Source organism: Pongo pygmaeus, chromosome 21 (assembly GCF_028885625.2).
Source record: "Pongo pygmaeus isolate AG05252 chromosome 21, NHGRI_mPonPyg2-v2.0_pri, whole genome shotgun sequence".
NCBI classification, from domain to species: domain Eukaryota; kingdom Metazoa; phylum Chordata; class Mammalia; order Primates; family Hominidae; genus Pongo; species Pongo pygmaeus.
The window spans coordinates 32,742,632-32,759,354 of NC_072394.2; the positions used below are offsets into that span (position 1 = coordinate 32,742,632).

General features: G+C 49.3%; 1 protein-coding gene across 3 annotated transcripts in view; it reads left to right on the forward strand.

Annotated features, from left to right (window-relative positions):
- Positions 1 to 6,382, forward strand: part of RSPO4 (R-spondin 4) — a 43,366-nt gene extending 36,984 nt beyond the window's left edge. The window contains exons 4-5 of one of the 3 annotated variants that reach the window (XR_008496134.1): positions 4,450 to 5,043; positions 5,819 to 6,382. Coding sequence is in view for 2 of the 3 variants with exons in the window: in XM_054467545.2 (XP_054323520.1) it covers positions 791 to 976; positions 4,450 to 4,547 (284 nt within the window). In the remaining variant the exon portion in view is untranslated. Of the gene's footprint in view, positions 1 to 790; positions 977 to 4,449 lie in introns of all 3 variants that reach the window. The other 2 variants (XM_054467545.2, XM_054467546.1) reach the window with 2 other exon arrangements.
- Positions 6,383 to 16,723: the final 10,341 nt, after the last annotated feature.

Consider the following 16,723-nt stretch of genomic DNA (forward strand, 5'->3'; position numbering starts at 1 on the left):
AAACCCCTGCTCTAGGTCTCAGTGTCCAAATCTACAAAATAGGAGTATTCATAGCTACCCATATTCTGTGCCTACTTCTCATGGACTTTTAAATAATCAAAGTGTGTATATAACACACACACACACACACACACACACGTATATATATAGTGTGTATATATATACACATATATATGTATACATGTATATGTGTGTGTGTATATATATATGTGTGTGTATATATATACATATATATGTATTTTTATTACCCCCTATGAAGAACTTTTATGTCCATGTCCTCCTTTTTCCTCCTTCCAAAGTTGATCAAAGACACATGATCAAGTTTAAAACCTGTGTCCTGGTCCTGAGGGCTTCCCAGGCGACCTTCCAGCCTCCTCTCCTGTCCCCACCTTCCTGAGACTTCACTCCCAACTCAGGCTGCACCATCTCCCAAACATGGTGGGCCTGGCTCCCAAGGCTTTGCACACCTGCCTGGAATGGGCTTCCTTCTTCTCACTTGACGAGCTCCCCTCTCTCCCTTTAACTCATACATCACCTCCTCCAGGAAGCCTTCCCTTTAAAGCTAGACAGTTGGCCACTCTGGCTTCAGGCCCATATTAGTCTGTGCATGCATTCGTTTAGCTCTCATTCCAGGCTCTTATAAATAACTCTGCTCCTAGCAGGTGGAAGTGGTGTCTTCAGTCTTCAGAGGACTGAACCCCTCAAACCCTGCCCTTGGATCTGAAGGACCCTCACTGCCGGCTGACCCTGTCTGTCTGTCTGTCTGTCTGTCTCTCCTTTCACCCCACAGGGGAGTGTGAACTGGGTCCCTGGGGCAGCTGGAGCCCCTGCACACACAACAGAAAGACCTGCAGCTCGGCTTGGGGCCTGGAGACCCGGGTACGAGAGGCTGGCCGGGCTGGGCATGAGGAGACAGCTACCTGCCAGGTGCTTTCTGAGTCAAGGAAATGTCCCATCCAGAGGCCCTGCCCGGGAGGTGAGCCCCAGGACAGGCACGTGAGGCTGTGGTGGGAAAGGCCCACAGGGACAGAGTGGACTCAGATCACTGCCCCACAAATAGTACCTATGAGACTACCTGAAAGGCCACCGTTAGCCATACCATCATGTGGAGTACACATCGCCTTCCCTGGTGTCCTTTCAAAGGAGGACCTTCCTTGCTGGGTTCAGTCCCAAATACTTTAGGAAAATTGAGCTGGCCAGGAGTTCCCAACCCTCTCAAACTGAACACCCCCCTTTTAATAAGGAGGATTTGGGAATACCCTCTTTACCATTCTTAATGAAGTTCATGGAGAATGTAGCTTACTTGCAAAGGTAATTTTTTTTATCAGTATAGTGTCCTAACTGTAATACAGAGGAGAAAGAAAAGAAATTTCATGATGGAAGCGCTTGGCCCAACATATCAGCAGACACTTAGGGAAGCACAATCCCAGTGAGGACCGCGGCCGTGGTCAGCGCCCCAAGTGCGTGGCCGCATCGCCATCAGAGACGCGATTTCCCAACAGTGACCAGCGATTAGTAAGGTCCAACCCAACTGATCTCTGATTGACACCACACTCACAGTGCCCTAGAATCTTCAGTGAATGGAAGTGTTCAAAACCACTTGGCATTCATGGGTCAAACAGAATTCAGCTCCCAGCAAGCAGACTTTTCAGCTACATGAGGGTGGGGCACGATGTAAGAGAACTGGATGGAATGGGGGACAACTCTTCTTTGCGGGCAACTGTCCCACACTGGATCCCGATTGCCGTCCACTGAATGCCACAGGAACCCCCTTCACTGTGGCATTCAAGACCACTACACATATTTCCAAAATGTCTCTGGGGGCTATTAAGGACCACTGATTTACATAGAAGAGAAGCCACAGGGTATGCTTGGTAAGATGTGAATGGTGAGTAGTATTAGCAGTGTTGACTGGGCACTGTGCCGAATTCTCTATAATCGTTAACTCATGTAATCTTCACAGTGATGCTATGTGGTAGGTGTTATTAGCACTATCCCCATTTTACAGATGAGGGGACTGAGGCCCAGAAAGGTTGAGTCACTCACCTAAGGGTCACAAAGCCAGGGAGCTGTGGACCTAGAATTCAAACATAACTCGTCATGCAAACAGGAATCCAAAGTCATGATGAAGGATGAGGGACCTGGAGCCAGGCCACCCGGGGCACCCAGGTGGGACATAGTGGAGCCAGGATTTGAACTCAGGGACACTCCTCTTTCAGAAGGACTTGGCTATTTGGGTTGGGAGTGCAGCTAGCAGAGATAGGAGCCTTTGGGAGTCATGCTGGGCGGGTGAGGACAGAGTGAGATTGAGATGGAACCAGAGAACCTAAGAGACCCCAGAGCCAGGGCAGGACTCACACAGGAGGCAGATAGTTCTCCTGCACTCATTACCACATGGCACCTCTCATGGCTCCAAGAGCTGGGGGTAAATGGCTGTTGGGGGGATCACGAGGGGAAAGCTTTTCCCCTGGATAATAATAATCACAACAACAGCAAACATTCATAAAGCACCTACCATATGCTGGCTGTGCTTAGTGCTGTGAAACATGACTCTAATCCTCGCAACAACCCCGCTGTAGCTCCCTGCATCATCCAGGTCTTGGCTGCAGCGGCTCGTCCTCAGAGAGGCTTCCCAGGAGTCCCCCTCCCAGGAGTCATTTTCCATCATATCACGTGGTAGCACTTACACCCTTCTGAAATGAGCCTGCTCATTCTCGTGTTTGCTTGTTCAGTGTCTGTTTTCCTTACTGGAGTGTGATCTCCGTGAAGGCAAAGGCTTTATCTGCCTTGTTCACAGCTGTCTCTCTAGTGCCTCTAACAGAGTCTGGCACATAGTCGGTGTCCAGTTAATATTTGTTGGATGAGTGGATGGATGGCTGAATGCACAGGTGGGTGAGTGGATAGGTAGATGGGTCGATAGGAGGGTAGATGGGAGGGTAGGTGGGTGGATGAGTAGGTAGGTGGATGATTAGATGGGTGGGTAGGTAGGTAGGTAGGTAGGTGAACAGGTGGATGGATGGGTGATGGGTGGGGTGCCTAGGTGGATGGATGGGTCATTGGGTATGGAGGTGGGTGAGTAGATGGGTGAATAGGTGGGTGAATGGGTAGGTTGGTAAATAGGTGGAGGGATGGGTGGGTGACTGGATGGGTACATGAGCAACTGTCAGGCAGACCTAGGGAAGAGGTAGAGACACAAAGCCACTGGCCCCCAACACCCCCACTTCAGGGCTGGCAGGGCCACTCAGGCAGCACCCACACCGCATCTCCAGATGCTGTCCTACCTGAGGCCTGCACAGTCAGCTCCGCAGCTCGGAGTGGGAGTTGGCTTCAGTGCTCCCCAAGGGCTCAGAGTGGGTGTGGGGAGCCCCAGAAGTGGGCAACCTGGTCTTAGCTCCTTGACTCTGCTCTGCAGAGGAAGGAGCCAGGACTGGAGCCACAGCCCTGACTCTTGTAGAGACAGGCACACATTTGACACCCAAGGAATAAAACTGCCCTCCACTTGCCGCTAGGCTCAGAGAGTCTCTAACAGACTTGCTGCACACCTTCAGAAAGTGACTCATAGAGCCTCAGGTTCATCGTGTTCAAATGGACACACAGCTCCTTGTGGGGAACTGAATGGGGCCCAAGCAATGTAGGAGAATGTCCTGGGTGTGGAGACACTTTGTAAAGCAGAAACTTAGGGCTGGCCTTGCTCCCAGCCATGCTGTGGTCTTCTCACCTGTCAATAACAATGATGAGCAACTGCTCAGAAGAACTCCCCGGGCAGTGGGCACAGCCAGAATGGAGGTGGAGGGAATAAAGGAAATAAAGAGGAAAAAGAAAGGAAAGGTAGACTGGCACAGAAAAATGATAGAAGGGTGGGGAGAAAGAGAGGACAATTGGAGAAGACAGGACTGGGTGTGGCTCAGACCCTACCTGCCTCTCTCGGCTGTTGTGAGTTTCATATATATAAAGCACTTGGGGCTGTGGCCTGCATACAGCGAGCACTTGCTAAATGCTGAAGTATTGTTGCCACAGTGTTATGCAGAAGTTGGTGCAGGGACACAGATGAAAGGTGCCCAGTGTCCAGCACAGAGCCTGCTCAGCTATGGAAGAGTGTGCTGGGGAAAGCCATGGGGACTCCCATGAGGCCACCCTACATGCTGATTGGGGGGCCCCAGGTGAACCTGCTGGCCTGGCCAAGCCAGATGTCCAGCACAAGAAGGCCCTGAGCAAGTTAGTGGCCCTTGCCACTCCCTGAAGAACTAGAGAGAAAGGTTCAGTTTGGGGTAACTTAGCCCAGAGTCCAAACTCTCAACAGGAGGGACTGCAAGGTCAGTGCCCAAATGTTCTTCTGAGCCCCGTTGTTGAGGAGTGGGTGGGGCACCCTTGTCTTTCAGGACTGAGGAGGCTCCCAGGACCTAACTGGCCCTGCAGCCTTGGTCACCGGACTCTGTGCTCTTATTGCAGAGAGGAACCCTGGCCAGAAGAAGGGCAGGAAGGACCGGCGCCCACGCAAGGACAGGAAGCTGGACATGAGGCCGCGCCAGCCCGGCCTGCAGCCCTGACCGCCGGCTCTCCCAACTCTCTGGTCCTAGTCCTCGGCCCCTGCACACCTCCTCCTGCTCCTTCTCCTCCTCTCCTCTTACTCTTTCTCCTCTGTCTTCTCCATTTGTCCTCTCTTTCTTTCCACCCTTCTATCATTTTTCTGTCAGTCTACCTTCCCTTTCTTTTTCTTTTTTATTTCCTTTATTTCTTCCACCTCCATTCTCCTCTCCTTTCTCTCTCCCTTCTTCCCTTCCTTCCTCTTCTTTCTCACTTATCTTTTATCTTTCCTTTTCTTTCTTCCTGTGTTTCTTCCTGTCCTTCACCGCATCCTTCTCTCTCTCCCTCCTCTTCTCTCCCTTTCACACACACTTTAAGAGGGACCATGAGCCTGTGCCCTCCCCTGCAGCTCTCTCTATCTACAACTTAAAGAAAGCAAACATCTTTTCCCAGGCCTTTCCCTGACCCCATCTTTGCAGAGAAAGTGTTTCCAGAGGGCAAAGCTGGGGCACACCACAGGTGAGTCCTGAAGGCCCTCCTTCTGCTCTGGGGGAGGCTCCAGGACCCTGAGCTGTGAGCACCTGGTTCTCTGGACAGTCCCCAGAGGCCATTTCCACAGCCCTCAGCCACCAGCCACCCCGAGGAGCTGGCTGGACAAGGCTCCAGGGCTTCCGGAGGCCTGGCCTGGACACCTTCCCCAGCTGGCTGTAGAGGGTCACGACCTGGCCTCTGGCTGGGCAGCCAGCCCTGGAGGGCATCCTCTGCAAGCTGCCTGCCACCCTCATCAGCACTCCCCCACAGGCCTCCCTCTCATGGGTCCCATGCCCCTTTTTCCCAAGCTGGATCAGGTGAGCTGTCACTGCTGGGGGATCCACCTGCCCAGCCCAGAAGAGGCCATTGAAACGGAAAGGAAAGCTGAGATTATCCAGCAGCTCTGTTCCCCACCTCAGCGCCTCCTGCCCATGTGGGGAGACAGGCCTGAGAAGGAAGGGGCTTGCCCAGGGTCACACAGGAAGCCTTCAGGCTCTGCTTCTACCTGATGGCTCTGCTCAGCACATTCACAGCAGAGAGGAGAATTTGGGGGTCACTTGAGGGGGGAAATGTAGGGACTTGTGGGTGGGGAGCAAGGGAAGATCCGCGCACTCGCCCACACCCACCACCGCACTCACTGACACCCACCCACACACTCGCCCACACCCACCACCACACTCCCCGACACCCATCACCGCACTCGCCCACACCCACCACCAGTGACTTGAGCATCTGTGCTTCGCTGTGACGCCCCTCGCCCTAGGCAGGAACCACGCTGGGAGGAGTCTCCAGGTCAGACCCAGCTTGGAAGCAAGTCTGTCCTCACTGCCTGTCCTTCTGCCATCATAACACCCCCTTCCTGCTCTGCTCCCGGGAATCCTCAGAAACGGGATTTGTATTTGCCGTGACTGGTCAGCCTGAACACATAGGGCTCCGTGACCGGGACAGGAATGGGCAAGGAGAAGCAAGAGTTGGAGCTCCAAGGGGCCCAGGGGTGGCCTGGGGAAGGAAGGTGGTCAGCAGGCTGGGGGAGAGGCTCTAGGTGATGAAATATTACATCCCTGACCCCAAGAGAGCACCCACCCTCAGACCTGCCCTCCACCAGGCAGCTGGGGATCCCCTGGCCTGACCCCCCCCAAGGCCCACCCTCTCTCTGACTTCCCTGCTCTCACATCCCTGAGAACAGCTAGAGCCCCCTCCTTCGCCTGGCCAGGCCACCAGCTTCTCTTCTGCAAACGTTTGTGCCTCTGAAATGCTCCGTTGTTATTGTTTCAAGACCTTTACATTTTTTTTTTAAATTTTCTTAATAAAGGGAAAAGAAACTTGCAAATGCTTCTTGAGCATCAAGAGGGTGTTGCAAAACCATAATACTGCTGAGTTTGGAGTAGCAGAATTTAAAACGTGGAGTGGTTTTCACAGGAATGCTTGGGGCTGAGAGGGGTCAGAGTGTATTGGGGATGGGGTGGGGTTTCAGACTGGGGGGAGCTGATAAAAGAGGAGGGGCCCTCAGCCCCTCCAGGCCACTCTCAAGAAGCAGACTCAGCCAGAGGCAGAAGAGGGTAACACCTCGAGCCCCAGAACCTCGCAGTTTCACGAACCGCATGTCTCAGGGACCAGGGGCACCTAGGAGGTTGACAGTCCCACGGGGCCATCTAAACACCCTGGGCTGCTAGTGAGAGTGGCCTTGGCATTGGGAGGCACAGGTGGGAGCTCCAGCCTGTCACCAGCTCTCTGGTGGGGTCTAGGTCAAGTCACTTCCCCTTCCCGGGCCTCAGTTTTCCCATGCGATGAAGAGGAAGCATGGCTAAATTAAATCTATTGCCGAAATCTGGAAGACACAACAACAGAATCCCCTGGGGAGCCTTTTAGAAATTCAGATTTTAGGGCCCTCCCCCAGATCTATTCATTGCAAACAAGTTTAGGAGCAGGCAGTGAGAGCAAACATTCATTCCAGGACAAGCTGAGGGGAGAGGTGGCTCTCAGATGACTTCCAGCTCAGAGGGCTGAGTCTAGATTTGCGGCTGCAATTCTGATTCTGACCTCAAGGCTCAACAATCTGATTCTATAGAGTTTAGCCTGTATGTGTGTGTGTATGTGTGTGTATTTTTAAAAATTTTTTTTTTTTTTGAGGCAGGGTCTTGATCTGTGGGGTGCAGTGGTACGATCACAATTCACTGCAGCCTCAAACTCCTGGCCTCAAGCAATCCTCTTGCCTCAGCCTCCCAAGTAGCTGGGACTACAGGCGTACACCACTACACCCAGCTAATTTTTTATTTTTTGTAGAGATGGGGTCTCAATATGTTGCCCAGGCTAGTTTTGAACTCCTGGCCTCAAATGATCCTCCCACCTCAGTCTCCCAAAGTGCTGGGATTACAGGCATGAGCCACCGTATCCAGACCATATATAAATATATATATATATAAAATATAATATATAAAAATATTATATATAAAATATATATAATACATAATATATATTTTATATATAATATATATAATATATATAATACATATAATATATATATTATATATAATATATATTATATATAAAAAATATATAAATATTATATATAAAATAAATGTTATATATTATATATAATATATTATATATAAAATAAATATTATATATTATATATAAAATAAATATTATATATTATATATTATATATAAAATATATGTTATATATAAAATATATATTATATATAAAATTATATATTATATATTATATATATAATATATACACACACACACACACACATACATACACTATGTAGTGTTTTCTGTTAAGATTCCAATTGTAGGATGCTGAACGTTCTAATTTTCACAATTCTAAAAGACCAACATAAGAGTGGAAGTTTTCAGTACTGCAATTCCCTGGCCATGTTCTTTCTCCTCGGGGGGTCTGGTCCTCTGTCCTCAGCTGGGGGCTGTGGCAGTTTTTTAATATTTTCAAATTACAGGATGAAATTTCTTCAGGGCCCAAGCCCCTCCTATAACCTTTCCATCTCAGACGTTCCCTGCCCCCAGCTCCAATCCTTTCAAATCCCAGCCTCTCCCACATTCTCTGGAGGATTGAGGGGCCTCTCTGGGAAGGAGACTCTGCTTGTCAGGTGGGCATCGCCAACTCCCTTCTTACAAGCCAAGCTTGGAGAAGTTCACAGAGAAGCTCAGAAACAGAGTGCGGTCACACAGCCAAAGAGGGGCAGTCTGGGCAGAGCCCAGGGGGAGGTTCCACTGCTATTGGCCTTCTGGATGCTATGCCAGAGGGAGGGAACAACCCCTTGGCCAGAGCTGAGGAATCTCTGGTGGGTTCTTCCTGTCACCGCTTCTAACTGGGCCACACTAGGGCCCTCTCTGCAGAGCCCCCCACCCGCTCACTCCATCCTCATCCTTGCCTGACCCCTCACTACAGCCCTGCATGTCATTCCCATATGCTGCCACTGGATGGCGCCAATCAACCAGGAACAGGTCGCAGCCAGGCTTGTAAAGGAGCGCATTTCTGAAACGGGGACATGTTGCGGTTCTCTCCTAGCAGGACTGGAGCAGGGTGGAGGGTAGCCGAGGGCAAGGGACAGGCTGCCTCAGACCGAAGGACTAACTGCCTCAGGCTGAAGGACAACAGTTGCAATGGGGACTTCAGCTGAATGGCCTTCTCAGCTGTGCAGAGTGTCAGACTCAGAGGTCCCTGTCCCAGGCCCTTCCTTGCACAGAAGGGAAATCTGACTCAGAGGAGGACCCAAGCCCAGCATCCCCGGGTGAGTCACCACAGCATGACCTCCTACCCAGACATCTGGCCCAGGTGACCTGTGGGGATTACACCTCTCCATTTTCACTTGGAAGAAAATTTCTTTTTTCTGTCTTTGTTTGTTTTTTAAGATGGGTAATAGCTCTATCGCCCAGACTGGAGGTCGGTGACATGATCCCAGCTCACTGCAGCCTCGACCTGCAGGGATCAGTTGATCCTCCCACCTCAGCCTCCCAAGTAACTGGGACTACAGATGCACACCACAATACCCAGCTATGTTTAAAATTATTTGTAGAGAAAGAGTCTTGCTATGTTGCCCAGACTGGTCTTGAACTCCTGGGCTCAAGCGATCCTCCTGCCTCAGTCTCCCAAAGTACTGGGATGACAGGTGTGAGCCACCGCGCCCAGCCCAGAGGAAAATTTCAAGCCATCGTATGTGGACCTTCTAACTCAGGAAATGTGCATTCTTATAATACAAATAATAGTAACGATGAGGATGAAGATGATGACATCATCTTATATTTATGGAGCACCTATTATGCACCAAATATTGCTAAGCATTTCAGGTGCAATACCTAATTTCCTTTGCTTCTCTCTCCTCAGCATAAATCATAACTACCGTTTTTCTACCAATTCCTCTTACTAACCTCGCATTTCCCACCTATCTCTTACCACCTTCACAGCTACTTTGCCAGCTAACTTCTAGGAGGAAAAACTGAGGCTCAAGTTCAAGTCATTCAAAATCCATCTGTCTCACCCATTCATTCATTCAGTGAATATGCATAAAGTGCCTACTGTGTGCCTGGTACTGTCCTGAGTGCTGGTGATAAAGACCCTGCCTTGTCCTCCAAGCGTTCAGTCTGCAGACAGTCAATTCCAACAATGTGATAAGACCTTCCGTGAAGACAGGATCTAGCATATCCCATCTAAGGCATACAGGGGTTGGGGAGCTCCTCCTCCAGGACCAGATAGCCAAGCTGAGAACTAAAGAGTGCAAGGTGTTAATGAGATAGGTGGGGAGGGGGAGCAAACAGCACTTGCAAAATCCTGGAGAAGCTACTCATGGGGGCACCAGCCCTGGAATTGCTAAGCCTCCTAAGCTGTCAGATCCTGGAACATGCGGACTCAGCCCTGGGGTCTGATAGCTCCCACTCAGCCCCCCATGACTCCCACCCTCACCCATAGCCATAGCCAACCTACCATCCACAAGGTGGAATGGATCCTCCAGCCAGACTTGTAGCTGAAGAAGCCTTCTCGCAAGTGGGTCTTCTAGTCCTTGCTGTTTTACCCGCTGCCCCGCCTTACCCCCCACTGCAGAATTCTCCCCGCCACAGAGTCCTCCCATCGAAGGCCCAGCAGAGATAAGCCGCCCACCTTATCCTGACTGAACTCCTGATCCTCAGAACCCAGGAACATGATAAAATGGTTGTTTGTTTATGCCTCTGAGGTTGAGGAGGTTGTTTCATGCAATGGACAGCTGGAATGGGATTTATGGTGGCACCTCTCTCCTAGAGTGGGAAGGCAGGGAAGTGAGGTGGGTAAGAGCAGGCAGAAGACCATGAATCCTGTCGCTGCCAGTGACCAGCTATGAACCTTTAGGCAAGATCCTGTATCTCTCCCTGTGCCTCAGTTTTCTCATCTTCTTCTTCTTCTTCTTTTTTTTGAGACAGAGTCTTGCTCTGTCACCCAGGCTGGAGTACAGTGGCGCAATCTCGGCTCACTGCAAGCTCCACCTCCCGGGTTCACCCCATTCTCCTGCCTCAGCCTCCCGAGTAGCTGGGACTACAGGTGCCTGCCACCACGCCCGGCTAATTTTTTCTATTTTTTAGTAGAGACGGGGTTTCACCGTGTTAGCCAAACTGGTCTCAATCTGACCTCATGATTGCCTGCCTCGGCCTCCCAAAGTGCTGGGATTACAGGAGTGAGCCACCGCACCCAGCCCAGTTTTCTTGTCTTTAAAGGGGGATAATAAAAGTATCCCTCGTGGTGTCACTGTGAGGTTAAAATACGTGAATACATGAGAAAGGCTTCATAATAAGTACTCAATAAAATTTTTAAGATGATTATATCTCTTTCATTTCTTCATTCAACAAACATTTCCTAAGCACTAACTCTGAGCCAGGAACTGTGCCAGGCATTTCACATTAAAAACTTAAATTCATCCTCCTCAGAGCCATCTGAAGTGGGTTCTATTATTCTTTCCACTTTTTACAGAGGGGGAATCCGAGGCTCAGAAAGTAAGTAGTGGAATGGGAACTCAAAAACCTTGCCCTCCACCAGGCGACCACTCCATGAGCGGGCATCCACAGGCACAGTCCCACTCAGCCTGAGAAGATGAGCATCAGGGAGAATCAGCGTGTCCAGAGCGGCACTGCCGTGTCATCAGCTCAGCACTGTCCCCGTGTGGCAAAAATGCTTCATCCAGAAAAGGAACTCCAAACAGTCACCCTTACTCAAATTAGATGACAATAAAGCCACACAGAGCTACCATTTTCCACCTATCTGATTGGCTAAGAGCCAAAAAAAAGAAAATGAAACCACAGGGCATGGGCTGGGTGGGGATAAGCCGCCACCCTCCCCTACCTTCCTCAGGAGAGGGTGACTTGACCCAGCCTCTACAGAAGGTGAATTGACATCTATTCAAATCACAGTGCACATGTCCCCTGACCCAGCAATCCACTTCTAGGGATTTATCCTCCAATTAGCCTGGCCCAGGGCCAGGCGCGGTGGCTCACGCCTGTAATCCCAGCACTTTGGGAGGCCAAGGCGGGCGGATTACGAGGTCAGGAGATCCTGGCTAACACGGTGAAACCCCATCTCTATTTAAAAATACAAAAAAAAATAGCTGGGCGTGGTGGCGGGCGCGTGTAGTCCCAGCTACTCGGGAGACTGAGGCAGGAGAATCGTGTGAACCCAGGAGGCGGAGCTTGCAGCGAGCCAAGATAGCGCCACTGCACTCCAGCCTAGGCAAAAGAGTGAGACTCTGTCTCAAAAAAATAAATAAATAAATAAAAAACAATTAGCCTGGCTCACATGCCACAGAACAAGTGTACCTGCTTACACAGCTGTTCCCTACAGTCCTGTGTATGATCACAAAATGCTGGAAACATCCTAAATATCTAGAGGTCAGGCATTGCGATACAATCTCACAGCACTCAGTGCAACACTGCATGGCCGAGAAGCACCATGAGGAAGGATTTGACACAATGATGGGGCAGTCCCTGAGATGAATTGCCAAGTGAAAAAAGCAAGTTGCAGAACAGCGTGCATAGTAAGCCCCCATGTCGGGGGATGGGAAGGAGCGAAAATACACATGTGTGTACGATTCAAGAATGCACAAAACCTACAGGTGACAAAACACTCTAGAAACCAGTAACAGTGATGGCTCTGGGGTGGGGAGAGGTTAGAGTGGGTGGAAAGAGAGGAAGCTTACCTTTCTCTTTGGTTCCTTTTGAATTTTTAGCCATGGGAATATATTACCAAGTCGAGAAAAACAAAAATGAAATACTTAGGAGACATTTTGAAAACTGATCTTTAAATACTCTTAATAAGGATTTAAATGGCTTTGACATAAATTCCAAAATGAGGCATTTTTCAGAGAGTGCCTTGGAGACATATCCTTTAGCTTAAGAAGTGAGCCTCCACCTTTAACCCCTGGGTGTGGTGCCCCAGCTGCCTGCCAAAGAGTGAGGGTCCAGCCCTGGGGTGAGCCCCTGCACGCTGTAGCTGTCCCACGATCCGCTTCCTCCTGTCCACACAGGTCCCACCCATCTCCACCCACTGCGCAGGTCTAGTATTAAACTTCTGCTAAGACATGGTCCAGACAGACTCAGGGGTGGTCCGTACCTATGCTCCCTGGGGTCCCTCGGTCCTCCCCAAAGTGGAGAAGGTAGAGTCTCCCAGCAAGTCACACCGACCTGGGTGTGTATCAGAGCTCTGTGTGCAGCTGGAGGCTTGACTTTGGACGAGTCACTAACCCACTGAGCCTCCCTTTCTGCAACTGCAAAGGAGACAGAAACAACAACTCGCCTTCCCAGGGGTGGTAGAGGATGAAATTATATGAGGCATGTAAAGCCTTGGCACACAGTAGGGCTAAGTAATGCTCATGCTCAATATTCTAACTCCATTCATTCTTTCATTTGCTCATCAATCCCCTTGACTCCCAATCGAATCTGTCCTTCAGCCTAGACATTCCTTCTCCAGGAGGCCTTATCTGATCCACCATCTCTTCCCCAATCGGAAGTCGCCCTTCCTCCTGTGACCCCATCTCCCTCCTGTGATCCCATCATCTCCCCCATGTGACGCCCCCCCTTCCTCCTCCGAAGAGCCATCAGATACCTTGGACCATGGCCAATCTCTATTCAGTCTAAGTCCTGTCACTGTATAGGCCACAAGAGGGCGGCACTGCCCAGGAAGCAGAAGGAGCCAGGCCGGAATTCAAGGCTGGAGAGAATACGCACACCGCTCACAGCTGGGCAGCCCTGCTGTGCACCGAACACCTTGCTGTGTGCCAGGCACCTGGCTGAGTACTCTGCATGGTTTCGCTCATTGGAGCCTCGAGGTTTCCCCATGAGAAAGGCACTACCATCGCCACCCTTCCATCATCCCCCATTTTACCTGCTGTACCGTATTTATTTTTTTACTTGGACTTAGGGTGCCAATACCTGGGTTAAACATTCTCATCAATTCTGCAAACTGTCTGTCGCACAATTGGATTAAATTGGATTTCGCTCTTCTGCCCTTTCCCCTCCCCCTCCCACCCAGGCATCTGCTCCTGTAAGTCTGTTCTCTGGGCTTGAATGTGTGTGAATCCTTTTAACGAGTGTAGGGATGTTCTGTAGCTTGTGAGTTTTTTCATAGAAATGGGCCGGGCGCCGTGGCTCACGCTTGTAATCCCAGCACTTTGAGAGGCTGAGGCGGGTGGATCACCTGAGGTCGGGAGTTCGAGATCAGCCTGGCCAACATGGCGAAACCCCGTTTTTACTAAAAATACAAACATTAGCCGGGCAGGGTGGTGCATGCCTGTAATCTCAACTACTCCGGAGGCTGAGGGAGGAGAATCGCTTGAACCCAGGAGGCGGAGGTTGCAGTGAGCCGAGATTGCGCCACTGCACTGCAGCCTGGGAGACAAAGTGCGACTCTGTCTCAAAAAAAAAATAAAAAATCACAGAAATGGTCTTGTGCTACAGATTTCCCCGTCTTCTATTTTTTTTTCTCTCATGCACCTGGTGTTTTTTATTTTTACTTTTTGGTTTTCTTTTTCATCTGGTGTTTTTTAATTCATTTTATTTATTTATTTATTTATTTATTTATTTTTATTTTTTAAGATGGAGTCTCACTCTGTTGCCCAGGCTGGAGTGCAGTGGTGTCATCTTGGCTCACTGCAGCCTCAGTCTCCCAGATTCAAGCAATTCTCCTGCCTCAGCCTCCTCCATAGCTGGGATAATAGGTGTGCACCACCACACCTGGCTAATTTTTGTATTTTTAGTAGAAATTGGGTCTCATCATGTTGGCCAGGCTGGTCTTGAACTCCTGACCTCAAATGATCCACCTGCCTCAGCCTCCCAAAGTGCTGGGATTCAGGCATGAGCCACTGCACCCATCCTTCATCTGGTATTTTTTAAAGGCCCCTGCAGTTTGCTTTTCCTGGCATCGACATGGATTCTCATCTACTGCTCACATCCTCAAACACCATCACAGTGACCCATGACCTCGAATGGGCTCCTTCTGGAGCTGCAGGAGAATTTCTCTGGGGTATACACTCAGGAGGAAAATGCCTAGGCCATCAGATATACTCTTTCTTAGGCTCCTAGGTACTAAACCAGTCCAAACACCCAGCAGCAGAACGTGGAATTCCCATCGCCCACACCCTCATGAATACTTGGAAGTTCCTGACTCTACTATTTGCTAATCCAGGGAATGGAGGTAAAGGGTGTGCCTCCTTGCTATTTAGCTCTTGTTTCTCTGACTACTACTGAGGTTGAGCATCTTGTTGCTTGCTTGTTTGCCCCATTTTACAGGTGAGGCAACTGAGGCTCAGGGCCCTAGGTCGTAGGAGGTGGAGCCAAGCACACAGCCAGGTCTGTGAGAGGCCGAGACCCTGCTCCGAGCCCTCACACTGGGGAGCCTCCTCCACATCAACAGTGATGCATTCATCATCCAACAGTTCAAGTATGATTGCTCGCACCTTCATGATCTTAGGGGACTGTGGTAGGGGGCAATGGCTTTGAAAAAACAGAAGCAATTCCTGCCCATTAATCCAATGACAAGCAAGAGGAGCTGTTCAGCAGGCTGGACCTCACTGTTGGGTGGGGCAGGGAAGGTACTGGGGCGTCAAGAGGGACCTGCGAATGGCCAAGCCCACCCATCATGTTGGGTGGACGCAAAGGAGGAAGCAGGAGCCACCAGGACCAAGGGCATAGAGGGTGTCTTGTCCCATGTCAGGGCTGGTGCAAGCTAGACTTTCCCCACTCCTTAGCTGACCTTACCTCCTGCCCTCTCCTCCTTGCCCCATCCACGGGCCTTTTTCTTTCCTTAAAAACACCAAACTCATTCTGGCCTCAGGGCCCTTGCACTTGCTATCCCCTCTGCCTGGAATGCTCTTCCCCCAGATCGCCACATGGCTAGTTCCTTCTCTCCCTCTAAATCTCAGTTCAAATGTTACCTCTTCAGAGAGGCTTTCCCTGATAACCTTCTCTAAATATCGTACCCCCTCCAAGTCATTCTCTATTTAGTGCCTTGAAAATGTTTTCTTCCTAACTCTTATCATGATCTAAAATTATTTTCTTTATCTGTTTACTTCTCTTTTTTTCTTTTGAGACAGTCTCACTCTGTCTGCAGGCTGCAGTGTAGTGACACGATCTTGGCTCACTGCAATCTCTGCCTCCCGGGTTCAAGTGATCCTCCTGCCTTACCCAAATCTCATCTCAAATTGTAATCCCCATAATTCCCACATGTCGAGGGTGGAACCTGGCAGGAGGTGATTGGATCATGGAGGCAGTTTCCTCCATGCTATTCTCAAGATAGTGAGTGAGTTCTCACAAGATCTGATGGTTTTAAAAGGGACTCTTTCCCCTTCACCTCCTTCACACGCTCTCTCACCTGCTGCCATGTAAGACGTGCCTGCTTCCCCTGCTTCCCCCTTCTGCCATGATTGTAAGCTTCCTGATGCCTCCCCAGCCACGCAGAACTGTGACTCAATTAAACCTCTTTACTTTATAAATTAGCCCGTCTTGAGTAGTATCTTTATAGCTGTGTGAGACTAGACTCATACAACAGTTATTTCCAGTTTTTGGTGATTATGAGAAAAGCTGCTATAAATATTTGCATACAGTTTTTCTTTTTAAAACACAAACTTCTCTTTCATTACTCTTTGTACCTAAGAGTAGGACAGCTGGGTCATTTTGTAAGAAATTACCAAACTGTTTTTCTAAGTTCCAGTTGTTAGATACCCTCTCCAGGTATTATCAGTTATTTTTCATGTTAGTCATTCTAACAGGTAGGTAGTGGTAGCCCACTGTGGTTTTAATATATGTTTCCCTGATGACTGATAACATTGAATATCTTTTCATGTGTGTATTTGCCATCAATATCTGTTTTTGGGTGAAATGTCTTTTTAAACCTTTTGCCCATTTGTTATTGGATTATTTGTTCTTATTATTAAGTTGTGAAAGCACTGAATATATATTCTGGACGTAAGTCTTTTATCAGATATGACTTTTGCAAATATCTTCACCTAATCTGTGGCTTGTCTTTTCATTTTCTTGATAGCATCATTTGAAGAGCAGAAGTTTTGAATTTTGATTAAGTCAAATTTATCTTTTTTTCTTTTATGGTTTATGCTTTTTGTGTAGTACCTAAAAAAATCTTTGCCTAACTCAAGGTCACAAAGATTTCCCTTCCATGTTGCTGTCTGGAACTTTTA